The following is a 14,173-nucleotide window of genomic DNA, read 5'->3' as shown; positions in this document are numbered from 1 at the left end:
TTTCTTTTCTGAATTTTTTTTTCAACGAATTGTTGTAATTTCCATGCCTTTAACATAGAGTACTTGTTTGCGACTGAGTTAGGAACTTTCAGAAGAATTCTTTTTCTTTTTGATCACAATATCAATTTGGAATTCTTCCCTTTCGTTTTGATTGCATTCTCTTGTCAACTGGGCTCTTTGCTGAGCATCATGAGGCTACAATTTTCTTTCAATTTGCTTTTGAATATTCTAATACAGGCAATGAAAATCTCTGTATTCCATAAATTTTTGCATTTTTAAACAGTCTCAAAATTAATTTATGTCTACTTCTTTCATTTCTGATACGGATTTGCCGTGTGAACTTAACTCAGAAACACCAATCCGTAGTCTCCATTACGCAAAACGTGAAAATGCTCAAATTTCCGAAGAAAACGAAATTTATATTGCGCAAATTCGTAGTTTAAAAGAACAATTAGAGAAAGTACTCGACATTAATAAGAATTATGACTCAAAAATCACCGAAATAGAGCAATTAAACAAAACTATACTGAGTTTACATCAAGAAAAAGAAGATTTAGGGCATAGATTAAAGATAGCAATAAATTCGAAACAAAGTACAGAAGAGGAATGCAAAAGATCTATTTACGAACTCCAACAAACAATAAATCCTATGAAACAAAAATATGAATCACAAATCAAACAATTAAAATTCCAAAATCTCCAACTACAAGAAAATTACGATTCTATGTCATCCGAATTTGAGCTTTCTAAGACACAAATTGCAAATTTATTATCAATTGCATCAGATATTTATGGAGAAGCATTTTTAAACTTACAAGGCCTTAGAGAATTCCTAGGTAGTCATGAAGAAGACAGAAAGAAGGAAAAAATTCAATACGAACTTCAAATGCAAAATGAAATGCAAACTTTGAAAGATAAAATACAAATGCTCAAAGCAAAATACCATGCACAAAAAGATGCAGCAAAAGAGAGCATCAAAAGCTTAACAGATCAAATTTCTCAAATTCAAGAGTTTAATGAGACTCCTACTATTAAAACAAGCAATAACACTGAGAAATCTTCTATTAGAACTCCACCACCGATTGAAAAATCATTTTCTCAAGTCACAACTCCAGAAATTTCAAATAATATTCCTCAAACTCCAATTCTTCCTGCTTCTGAGGATTCTACATTCAGAAGAAGCGAAACAACAGAAAGACCAACACCTTCGCCTACAGGAAGTGTGAATACCAATCAAAATTACGTAACTCCGACAACATCTGAAATTTTCTCTTCAAATCGCAATGAAGACAATGTTTCAGAGCTCCAACATCAATTAGAAAATGCACAGAATATGAGAAACTCATTGATTGATGAACTTGCAATAGAAAGGGCGAAGAATATGAATCTTCAACATGAATTAGAGCAAACAAGAGCATCATTAGAACAAACAGCCAATTTATCATATTCCAAACCAATTTCTGAAGCAAATTCTACAATTAAATCAGAAAATGATGAAGAATTACGTCAATTAAAAGAAAAACTCGAAGAAACAATCAACAAAGCAAAGAACTCTGACAACGAATATAAGAAGAAACTTGAAGAAGCCAAATCCCAGCAAGAATCAGATAAAAATGAAATGAAAAAACAATTTTCAGCGGAATATAACTTATTACAAGAAAAATTTGAAGAAGAGCGCAAAGAATTTGCAAAAGAAAAGGAAAGAATGCTAGAAGATATCAAGAATTCCAAGAAATACATTGAAAAACAGAAGAAATCGACGAATGACGAAATTTCTAAGCTGAAAAAAGTCATTGACGACAAACAGAACAAACTAAAAGAAGCCGTAGGAACAATTAAAACACTCCAGCTCAAGTTAAAACAAGCACAAGCAAAGATTAAGAAACAAGTCATGTTTGTGAACCCAATTAACTGGTCGAACCTCCATTTATCGCAAGATTTCATTACAGAGCTCATGCCAAAGATAAATGGACCAAAGATGTCTGATAGAGATAAGCTAGAAATAGCAATTGTGATGCTTGTCGACAGATATCGGGACAAAATCCAAAAAATTGTGGATGAAAGTGTAGCAAAAACTAATCAAATGAGAGAACAAGTGCGAGGACTCATTGGAAACCAGAATTCTTCTGATGATGAAGCAAATATTAATTTTGGAAGGTTAGTTGAGATGATTAAATCAACAATTCAGCATCTGAATGAACTGAAATTAGATGTTGGAAAGGTTTGTTCGACATTAAACATTAAAAATATTAATGATGTCGTATCAACAGTTCAAAAGCTGACAAATCATAATGAAAACTACCAGAAAGAAATACAAAGTGCTAAGAAGACAATTGAAGATTCAACTTCTGCATTACAACAGAAAGAAATTTTGATTCAACAAATAACTGAACAAAAATCAAATGAAATCGATGCATTGAACAGAAACATCACTAAAATAACAGAAGATCTGCAACAGGGAAGATCACAAATAGAAAATCTCAATCAAAATTTGTTGATTTCAAATGATAAACTGGAACAATGCAGAAATCAAAACTTGGAAGATCAGAAAACCATCAACAAGCTTGAACTAGAGAAGGAAAGCTTAACAAACCAACTAAATGACCTAAAAAATCAAATTATTAATTTGAATAATGAACTTGAAAGGCAAAAATCACAAATTAATGAAGAAAGATCCAAGTTTGATAAAGAACGAGATGCTTTGGAACAAAAATATCGTACAGAAACTGCAAATCAAATGAAATCAAGAGATGATTCAATTCACAGCCTCCAATTACAGATAGAAACAGTTAACAATGATTTAAGGAAGGCACAAAATGACTTAGTAATCCAAAACAAAGGTTCAGAGTCTTTAACTTCTCAATTAGAAATTTTCAGGAAGTATATTGAAAAATTAAGAAGAAACAGAACAAAACTGAAGAAGAAAATCAAAGTCTTGACACAAACATTAGAAGATACAAAGATAGAAGCGAAACAAAATGAAGAAGAAATGAAGATTGAATTAGATAATATGGAAAAATCGATGTTAACAAGGATTAGATTCCAAACTGATGAATACAAGGACTCTATCAACAAATTACAGCGTGAAGTTGATAGGTTACAGATAGAAAACGAAGGATTCAAGGCACAAAACACAGATTTAACTTTGAAGTTGCAGAAACAAGAAATGTCTTCAAAGATACAAATTGCTGAAGTTCAAAGAGATAAAAGACAACTCGAATCACAGGTAAGAGCTCAGATTTTATACGCTAACTCAAATACAGTGAATACAAGAGTTTTCACTTCAGTTAGAAGTGACTAATTTATTTTATTTTATTGTTTTTTTATGTTATATTTTATACTTTTGTTAGTTAAAAAAAATATCTTATTTTAATTAGTTTTATTTAGTTGAGTAGATCATGCGCCTAAATTTCATGGGCCCTCAAGGATACGGCATTGCTTTTATTCCATGAAAATATCGAAATGCCTACCAATATTTTTGGATCATATGACAATAGATAAATTCGCCTTTGGCTCTATGTACAGCAAGATAGAGATATCAAAAATGAAGGGGAAATTAATATGGGGTCTTAAGGATTAAAAGCTGTATGATTTTATATCAGATTTAAAGAGATAAAAAAGCCGCGATTTCAATATCAAGTTAGTGATTCTATAAATCAATAATCACAATCTTAGATAGTACAGATCATAATCATTTGATTATGTTTAGGCCATTTTCAGATTGCTCCTAAACACAAACAGGGACAGTCTGACGGTAATGCCTAAAAAACACATTAGTTTTCGTGATTTGATACAATATACATTCTCAGGAAGAAAAATCTCCGAAATCTCATTAATCATTGGTTGCTCAGTACTATTTCTAGATAGGATCATGTATTCAGCAACTTTACCTCATTCTGCAGAGACTTTGTCATATTCAAAATGCTAATACTGCTTATTCTTTTTGTAGTAATCAACTACACCAACTGATCATTGAGGTGCAACAGCATTTCTACAAATCGTTGGCTAACAGATGTTTTCTATCAATAGTTGAACAGTATAATATAAAATATTGATGTGATTTTATGGGTGTAGCACCTCAAAAATATGAATTTTTTTTTGACAGATTTTGAAAAAAAAATGTTTGATTGGTTTTTTCGGCAGATAAATAAGCTAGGATTATACAAATTTCATGACTACATTCAACCATTCGACTCAAAAATTGCATTAGACTGGCGAGATCTCCTTATGATGATAATTTTAGCAATGTGCGGGTACTATGCAAGACTTTACAACGTTCAATATCCAAGTAATATCATATTTGATGAATGTCATTTCGGAAATTTTACTAATGGCTACATTACTCGCAATTTTTTTTATGATATCCATCCACCATTTGCCAAACTTCAATTTGCATTATTCGATTGGCTTCAAGAATACGACGGTAGTATAGTTTTTGGTGGTGGTGAAGATAGAAGCTATCGAAATGAAAATTATATTACTCTACGTATGACATGTGTCATGTATAGCTCATTAGTACCATGTACTATCTACTTAGCCATGAGAACCGCCTTACTTTCACGTGTTGCTGCCTTTACTTCAGGATTTCTTATTTCGGTAGAGACTTCTATGATAGGAGAAGGAAAATACATCTATACAGACGGAACATTACACTTTTACACGATGTTTAGTATGATAATTATTAATCTTTTCCTTACAAAAGAACCAAGAGCTAAAGAATGGTACATTTGGATGCGAATTGCATCAATTTTTATATCATTTGCCTTCTCAATTAAGAATACTGCCCTCTCTCTTCTCATTCTCATCATGTATACTCAAGCAGTTGAAATTGTTGAATTTCGAACTTACAAATTAGACATTAAAATCATTCCGGAAGTCATACATAGAGGCTGGAACATATTCTGGCCATCATTGGCCGTTCATTACGCAATTTGGATCATACATTTCCAAGTTATACCTTATGGAACGAGCGACACGCGGGATTACGAGTGGCTACTCTACGGCCTTGTCGACAGAAAGCGTGGCAACGAGACAAATATGATGAGATGGGTCAGAAGACCTCCTTTGTTAAATAGAATTTTTTCATCCATCGCAACAGCATATATTTCGAACGGAATCAACTTCGAACCACACCATTGCATGACTAGACCCCAAGATTGGCCTCTTCTTCGCGATAAATGGATAGTTTACTACTCAGGATGGGGAGAACCGAGTTTGTACTGTTGCGGGAACTATTTCGTTTACATTATGACTTTCTGTGGCGTAGTATTAAGCATGTTGTGCTTTTGGTCGAAGAAAAAGTTCCCTCTGGCCATGAGATTTATTGTTGGGTACTGGGCTTCATATTTACCATTCTATGGTGTTCCCCGTACTATGTTCTTATACCATTACCACATTCCATTGATGTTTGCCGCTTGTTGCGTCGGATGCAGCTTAGATTTGTTATTTGAGAAGAGAAGGTTCTGGAAAGGCTTCTTTTCTATCTGCATAATATTCACGGCGTTCGTAGGCTACATGATTCTCAATCCTTTCGTTTACGGACGGAAACATGCGAATCGTGACTGGAGACTGTTGAACAGGAACTGGAGAGATGGGAAACCAGGAAGGGACAAATTCGAAAAGTTAATGAGATTGAAAGCAGAAGCAATTAGAGCTGATGATGAAGATATGAAGAACCAGGCAAGCGCACAAAAGTCAACTAACACTACTAATTCATTAATGAAAAAGAAGAAATGGTTCCAAAGACAAAGAAAGAAAAATGATTAATTTTTTTATATTTTTTATTGATTTTGTTCATCTATTATTCAATAAAATGTTTGTTATTGTTATAGTGTTCTATTTAATTGATAAAAATATTTTTTTTTATCAGGCTTTCTCTCATCAATAAAATTTTTATAGAACTCTAAAATCTCTTTTTTCAAGGATACATCATTGATTTCATTCAATAAAAGTATATCCAATATACCAACCAATGTTTATAGGTACATATTGCCATAGACTGTTTCCTTCTAAGCTCTTCGTATAGCAAGATAGAAACACTTAAAGCATCCTAAAAATTGAATGTCATCTCAAAATTGAGAGGGAATTCATGTGGAAAGAAATATGATTCATTTACAATAAATTAGGTTTATAGTCATCATGATTTCATTCTTTGAAACTATGCATATATTGAATAGAAAAACCATTAATCATCATTACAAGATCCAAATCAAGGGAATGCTTTTATTGAATTTAATTTTTCTATGGAAAATATTAAATATGATTCAGTTATCGAATATATAACTGAACTTTTTAATGAATCTGATAGTGTTACGAGAATTAATGCAAGATTGAATTCAAAAATTATTTTGATTAAAATGATATGTAAAATAAACATAATAAAATATTAATATATGACATAATGAATTAAATTCGATCCGTAATCCTGAGTTCTCTTAATATGAACTCTTATTTCAGTGTAATTTTTCTCATTTAATGCTCAAAACAATCCAAAATTTATTTAATTTCATTCAGATATTATGGTAAGTACTACAAGTTTACCAGAAAACAATAATAATAAAACGAAATAAGTGAAATATCAATTGATAGTTGCCAATCCTTTTTATAATTAAACATTCGATTTATTATAGCGTTAATAAACATTCCTTTGTTTCAATAAATTATACAGATCTTCGATAGAAAGACTAGAGAGCTTTCCAAGCGAATCATCGGTCTTAATACACATTTTATCAACATTTTTAGATAAAGCCAACGGAATATAACCATTGCATGACCAACATCCGTTCAGTTCAAAAACTTTCATCGATGATTTCAAGAAAAGCAAGGTAGCTTTCACTCTTCGGTTAAGAGGTAAATTCGAAAATATTCCAGGACACCTATGAAACGGTTTGGCTTCATTATATATTTTTTCCTGAGTGATTCCTTCGGGTGAATCATAAACGATTTGATATATTACATCTTGAAATAGTTGTTGAGGTGTCTCGGAGAAATTTTCAGATTCAGATGGAGGTATTGTTTGTTCACTTTCAACATCTTCAGCTGACGATTTTGTTGTGGCCTTATCAGCTTCTGGATTTTTATTTACAGTCCATACCAATGGGTCATTTGGACTCTGAACAAATAAAGGCAATTGTTTCTTTTTAACGGCAAGATTTATATGCAATATTCTGGTATCTGGCATATTGTTAGGCAATTTTATATTCATTTTCCCAATGAAATTCCAGTGGGTCTGTAAAAAGTTTAATAAGATTTCTTCAGATGCATACTCTCCATTTATCTCTATACAACTTGTAATTGCGCGCTGTGATGGAGTTAGTGCCTTCGATTCAATCAAACCGAAATCTTCGAAAGGATGTTTGGCGTTTACAATCGCTTGTTCAATTTCTGCCTGTGTATATGTTTTTTCGCCATATTCGTACTCAGCGACCGATCTCAGGTCATCACCATGATCATGGCCTTCACGTCGACGTCCTCGGAATCCTAATTTCTTCCTTCCTCTCATAATTCAAATATTAATATTTTAAAAAAATTGAGAAGTAATTCAAATCATTTCTATACAAAATAGTTTATTTTTTCATGAATTGAATAACACTGTACATAAATTATAAAACTTGCTACAGATATATCTCTAAAGATGTCATCATTTCCTGCATTTTCAATCATAATTGAAAGGAGAAAATTGACAGTTGGCGAATAATTTAGAACCAAATTTATATCCAACAAAAATTCAGAAAGACCAAAAGGACATTGATCCAACATTTGAATCAAATTTGTTGTAGGAAATCAACGATCTTATTAAGGGTCCACTGTAAAAATTGAAAGTCTCTCAAAATTGAGAGGCGATCTGCAAATAATCGTTATCGTCATTTTTCGAAAATCCACTTTTCCTAGTGTTCTGATTAATATTATGTGAATACAACAATGAAGCATATGTTTCAATAAGATGGTAATATATCCTATCACTTCAAATCTCATAAAAATTGCAAAATCAGTGAGTTTTATAAGAACATGATTTTTTCGAATTTTTTCGCTTTTGGATGCGTGTTTTGAAAAATAGATATTTTCGAATTTTAATTTTATCTTAAGTATAAGTTTTATATTAGGAATTTTTTTGACCTATTTCCAATCATTAATTCCAATGTTTTTCAAGGAATTTAATTGAGAAGAAATTAGGAATTTCGCTTTAATGCCATTACATACTAATATTATGATGCATAATATATATATTTATTGAGGTTAATGCCGGGATATCTTGCATTTAAAAAAAATTCAAAGAATTGACAATTGGATAGCACAAATTTAATTCCCTGGACAAAGTATTATTGTTTATATATTCAAACCATTATCCTTAGTTTAGATATGTTGGCCAAAAATTTTTGTGTTATTTTTTGTGTTTAAGCATAAATTATGTATTTACTTATGAAAAATAAGCATTTTATTCATTATCATAAAGATATACCATAACAATTGATAAAATTTTTTAAAAAAAAATTGTGTATTTTAGTGGGTATTATTCTGGATAATGCCAATTTTTACAAGATTTAATATTAACCATATCAATAGCCGACTCAATGTAAAAATTTAGATATTATTTTTTCATTAATCAAACTTTGATAAATTTTAGTATAATGAACGATTTTGTTTCGTGTATGATACAGAAATGAAAAGCTTAATTAATATCATTTTGCATTTTTTAAAGGATGTTAGAGTACATCTACATTAAAAAATCAGATTTGAACTGCGATACTGCATCAAATTGATGCATATCTGATAAGGATCTCAAAAGAGTAAAGTTAATTTTTTTGTGTTTTTTTAAGTTTTGGGCCTTAGTAAAACACCATCTCGAGCAATATTTTTGGGACGACGATAGACCTTATTTGGCCTTACAGTGGACCCTTAAGATATTGATTTTTTATCCTCTGTTTGAAATCATTTCGAAAACCATTACGCCATTTTATTGATTTTTAAATGAATAAAGCAATATAAAAAGATGTTTCAATGCTTAATATGCTAAAAAGAACCGATAATTTACTGTCAAATATCAAATTTTTGGGAAAAATTCGATAATCATCCAAAGAGAAGGAATAAATAAAATAAAATACACGAAAGTATTTCATCAGCACCATACGTTTAAAGATTTGACTAATATTTTAATTGATTTTTTTTGATTATTAATTTCGTTTATTGCATCTTCGTCTATTTAACACACATACCAAGGCTTTGGCTTGAAATTTTTATTTTTGCCTGATGCTCAGGTAATTTGAATCCTATTTGTTTCAAATTGATAAACTTGATGGTCATTAATACCACATGGAAGTTTTGTTCCTATCTGATATTGCTGCTTTTTTATATGATTGAGAATTTGGCATGAATTTACCGATAAAATATCATTCAAATTATGAAAATAACCGTAATGATTTGCTCAAAGTAAGGGTTTCGTTTTGCTAAAATTGTCACTTTTATAGCATATTTGTTTTTGGATGTTTTGCGAAACCAAAAAAAAAAAAACTATGATATACAATGTGTGTGTAAAGAAAATACTTTATTTACTAGTTAAAAAATCATTTGGTATTGATCAAGTTATTTTTTCTGGATAAGATATTATATGGATAATTGGATAGAAAATACAATTATATAATCTTGTACCTGGTTTAATTAAGCTAATTGTCATCAGAAACTTGTAATTTTTATGAATTTCAGATTTTCTTTTCATTACTGCTTTTCTTAATAGGTCAAGTTCTTATTTACGTTATAAAGTATGATATTTACAAATATCAAGTTATCATGTTTTTTGAGAAATTATGAGAAACAAACAAAAATGAAAAAGATAGGAATAGCAATGAATAATGATGTGGGTATAGAAAATGTAAGAGATATGAATGCAAAGCAATCAGTATTTAGGACATTGACCATAGATTTCGAAAAAAAAATGCTGCATATTGAGCGAAAACTATGATTATATTATAAGGCTGTCATTTAAAGCATAATGAAACTATTCCCTTTTCATTTTAATCGAATAAGATAGTAAAGATTTTTGAATTAGCTAGGAACTGATGAGATGTTTTCACAAATCAGATTTTTAATCTCTATAATGCATAATTCACTCAATATCTCAATTTTGATATTGCGAGATATTTTTGCTATCGGTTTCGCAATTTTGACACAATAGCAAGAGGGTTCTATAAGCATTATTATCAACGTAGAATCTGAATATCATATCAGAAAATGTCGCAAATCTGACATTTACCCGACCAAATAGCAAAAATAATTGAATACTTTTCGCAAAAACTTAAAAAATCGATAAAAATATGAAATATAGATATTAAAGAGACTTTTTATATAATATTCATAAAGATTTTCCAAAAATATGATACCGCAAAATTTAAAAAGTGACGTCTTGAGTGGAGTCAAAGGTCGAAATTGCTAGCTAAATGTTTTTTTAGCGAAATTGCGTATTGTACGTTTTTTTCGCAAAACGAAACCCTTACTCAAAGTTAAAAATATCGCAATTCACAAACAAAAAACAAACAAAATTTAGTAATCTGCTGAATTACAAAAATTATATGGATCGTAAAATGGAAGCGGGTCAGAGCTGATACTTGGAATGTAGTCTACTTTTAAGGGTTCATCAATATTAGTAGTATGACCTTCTGATTGGAAATAATCGTCTTGGACGTCCAAAATATGTTGGCATTTGGTTTCGTAAATTGCCCCTTCCTCTGACTTAAACTCTGTATAGCTCTTTAAATCACTATCATAAAGGTGCTCACAAAAGCGTTATCTTGAATTCTGGAAATGGTTTCATAAATGGATTCATCGCTAGGAGCTTCAATCTCTTTGATGTAATCAAGAATTTCATCAAAAATGTCATTTAACTCTGGAACAATTCTAACCAGGGACTTAATTATTGGCGATGCAATATACTTTTTGATGGTCTGAACAGCTTCTATGTAAGATTCATCAGGAATTAAATTGATATTAATGAACAATGATAAAATCTCGTTCATCATGCGCTTTGGAGATTGGACGAAAATGTTGTCATACTTTGGAATGTACAAGTGGAGGATGGAACCTTTTTGATCCCAAGAGTCTCTAACTTAGATTCATCTTTGAGGATCTCTCCATTGTAGATTAAAAACATTGAACTTGTTGATTCCTCAAGCTGTAGAAACATTTCTTGCTTTACTTCGCCTGCAGTTAGAGGCTCATCGAATGGAACATAGAAATCAAGGTTCTGATTAAACCTAATGATGTATGCATCCATCCCACAATGTGAATCTTTTGAATACCTATTGAAATTTGTTTAACAACGTTGGGACATAGACAAATATATTTGCTTAATATGTGTAAACTAAGAGAATTAATCTATAAATAAATTGTTAAGAGTTATTTGAGAGCTATGAGAAAGTATTTTTGATTTTTGAATAGTACGTTAAAATTAATTTCCTACATAATATTGATCAAATATACCATATAAACAATATTGATACTGTGCTATAAAAATAATTGAATAATCTCAATATAGATTATTGTGCTCAAATGAATTGAATAAGTACAACTAATGATTATTACACAAAATTTACCTAATTTATTTTGAAAAGCATAAATTCAATTTTCAGAGTTGAAATTTGAAAAGAAAATATTAGGATATATATTGCAGAAAATTATTTAACAAGCAATTTTTGATAATCAATAATTAATTATTTAATTGAGAAGCTATGAAAATTACCTGATTTTTGAGGAAATAAAAAATTGAATGATTATTTATATTAACCAATTTGAGAAAATCTTTAGAATCAATTAACTAACTCTCTCTTTAATTTTAGGATTTTCCACTGAAATTCTAATCGGTTTCTTCAAGATAAGTATTTTTAGATATTTTATATATTTTCAAATACTTAATCATATAAAGAATCCATTAATCAATAATTTTGTCTTTTATCTTACAGTGAGAAATTTGAAATGGCGGTTTGACTGAACAAAAATAAACTTTCATCCAAAATTGATTTCTATATTGATAAACTAGTTAATTTCAAAAATTTTCATTTCAATTCGACATAATTTTATTTGAATTTTTTTGATCTCTTCATTGAAACTATAAATTATCATTTGCTTTTTTCATCTTAACAAAATGATTCTGATAGTATCAGAGATCAGTAATATATCATTTTGATTTGGTAAATCCATTTATTCGAACGTATTGATTAATTCAGGTTTATCACATTTTATGATATTCGATGCAAAATATTGCATACCTTGAACATAATGTCTACAAATATCTATTCACTTACGGTATAGAGTCAATTTTTGATCAAATTCTGATTTCCAAATTAAAGAAATGTTGCATTTCAACCATATATGTTCTAAAAATAAAATGTATTTATATATGTATAACTAATTATATATTTACCATCAATTAAATTAGTATATTTGATACATATTGCTACTCTCAAGTGACCTGATACTCTCAATTTTCCCTAACTTATAGGATACATAAGTGCTTATAAAGCATACTTATCTAAACTCTCTCTTAAACTTAATTTTCAAACAAGTTTATGAAAAAATAAATGAAACTTCCTCAATATATATAAGGATCATATTTCAAATGTAATTCATACAAAATTCATTAATACTCATGCCCCATCTTCGAAGTAAATAGAAGATTCATTAATACTTATGCACACAATGCGTATAATCACTGTTGTTATACTTTCTAATATTAATAATATCGAGTAGTACGACTTCTAAAAAGAATCACATGTAGGCTTAAAAGTAAATCACGATTAATAATGAGAAATTATTTCAAACATTTTGAATAATAATCATATTTAAGTAAATGACAACTAAAAAATATAATATAATGAGATTGATGCAGTAAGAGTCCTCCAATTTTTATCAAATTATATTGTTTCGCCCTCCCATTCAATGTAATTGAAAGAACTTTGGAGGATTACTGGCAGATTGTACTATGGATTCATTATATTTGGATTGGCACTATAAAAAACTCATTCAAATCTGAACAAATGCAATTACTAGCTATTGTGGAGAAAACTAAAACGATTTATGAAATATATGGATCTTATAGTTCGTAATAGATATGATATTGGAGAATGAAATCAGATTCGCATACGTTAAAGTTTGAAGCTTACTGGCGCCCAAGCCGATAAAAAGTGAAATTTATAAAAAGATCAAGTGGCCTTTATTTTAGATGAGTAAGTATTTGCAGAAATATGAACAATTCATCGAAGTGTTTGAAAGGTTATTTCACATAAAACTTAGCGATCCAATTGAAGAAGTTTTCAATTCCATACAATCTATTCTGATTTCAAAGTATAAATTGCATAAATCTGACCTCATTTTTAGCTTAATCCAAGCAATTCAGTTCAACTATCGATCCATCCAGAGCTACATCAAAATTATAAACTTAATCTTATCTGAACTTTCACTTTCAGGCTCAGATATCAAAATAATAATAGATGATGCAGAAGCGTTTAACTTATCTATTGACAAAACTACTGATGGAATATACCAAATCAGTCCATACAAATTTTTCCCAACTGAAGATGATCTTCACTACATTATTATGTATGACCAAATCGATAAATTTAAAGAATATGCTGCTCAACAATCCTTGGAAGACATTGAATTATATAGTGTTTACTCCCGCTTTTCTCCTATCGAAGCTTCATGCTATTACGGTTCAGTGAACATATTTAATTTCATCCGTTCAAATTTAAAACAAGAAATAACTCAATCTTGCCTTGAGTACTCCTTTATTGGCGGAAATACTGATATAATAAATGAATGCTTAAACAGCAAAAAATAGACAAAAAATGCATTGAATACATTATTGGATCTCATAACAACAAATTCCTTGAGCATATAATTGAAAGAGACTTATTTGACCCTTGCGATTTTCAAATCTCAAAACTTGAAAGCTGTGTTTCTTTTATATGAGAAAGATCCAAATTTAATAATTCTATGGTGTGCATCTTTTTCACAAACACAGGAGATTATTTTCAACGAAAAACTAAATTTAAGCATGATTACTGCTGATAGAGACACCATTCTTCATTTTGCGGCCTCTGCAAATAATTTTGAGATTTGTGAATTTGTATTAAGCAAAGGTTTAATGGGCGTTAATACAATAAATAACAATGGTAATACGCCACTT

The 14,173-nt window shown here is 30.0% G+C and overlaps 5 protein-coding genes across 5 annotated transcripts, besides 1 other annotated feature; 3 read left to right on the top strand and 2 right to left on the bottom strand.

The window, feature by feature from the left end:
• Position 1: 1 nt before the first annotated feature.
• On the top strand, positions 2–3,301 carry TVAGG3_0034850 (biological adhesion protein; the record flags this gene model as incomplete). The annotated part of the gene is made up of 1 exon (XM_001316562.1): positions 299–3,301. One exon carries the CDS (start codon positions 299–301, stop codon positions 3,299–3,301), a length of 3,003 nt encoding a protein of 1,000 aa, XP_001316597.1.
• An 814-nt stretch (positions 3,302–4,115) lies between these two features.
• TVAGG3_0034840 (dolichyl-phosphate-mannose-protein mannosyltransferase protein) lies at positions 4,116–5,843 on the top strand (the record flags this gene model as incomplete). Its single annotated transcript, XM_001316561.1, has 1 exon — positions 4,120–5,766. The coding sequence occupies one exon, from the start codon at positions 4,120–4,122 to the stop codon at positions 5,764–5,766; it is 1,647 nt and encodes a 548-aa protein (XP_001316596.1).
• A 620-nt stretch (positions 5,844–6,463) lies between these two features.
• TVAGG3_0034830 (uncharacterized protein) lies at positions 6,464–7,699 on the bottom strand (the record flags this gene model as incomplete). The annotated part of the gene is made up of 1 exon (XM_001316560.1): positions 6,632–7,501. The coding sequence occupies one exon, from the start codon at positions 7,499–7,501 to the stop codon at positions 6,632–6,634; it is 870 nt and encodes a 289-aa protein (XP_001316595.1).
• Positions 7,700–7,798: 99 nt separating this feature from the next.
• Positions 7,799–8,894: a mobile genetic element.
• Positions 8,895–11,005: 2,111 nt separating this feature from the next.
• Positions 11,006–11,263, bottom strand: TVAGG3_0034810 (ubiquitin-like family; the record flags this gene model as incomplete). The annotated part of the gene is made up of 1 exon (XM_051220558.1): positions 11,006–11,263. The coding sequence occupies one exon, from the start codon at positions 11,261–11,263 to the stop codon at positions 11,006–11,008; it is 258 nt and encodes an 85-aa protein (XP_051105544.1).
• A 1,944-nt stretch (positions 11,264–13,207) lies between these two features.
• TVAGG3_0034800 (spectrin binding) lies at positions 13,208–13,825 on the top strand (the record flags this gene model as incomplete). The annotated part of the gene is made up of 1 exon (XM_001316559.1): positions 13,208–13,825. One exon carries the CDS (start codon positions 13,208–13,210, stop codon positions 13,823–13,825), a length of 618 nt encoding a protein of 205 aa, XP_001316594.1.
• Between the last annotated feature and the right edge of the window lie 348 nt (positions 13,826–14,173).

The sequence above is a fragment of the Trichomonas vaginalis genome, chromosome IV, assembly GCF_026262505.1.
Source record: "Trichomonas vaginalis G3 chromosome IV, whole genome shotgun sequence".
Classification (NCBI taxonomy): domain Eukaryota; phylum Parabasalia; order Trichomonadida; family Trichomonadidae; genus Trichomonas; species Trichomonas vaginalis.
This window is presented reverse-complemented; position numbering and strand designations above follow the sequence as displayed.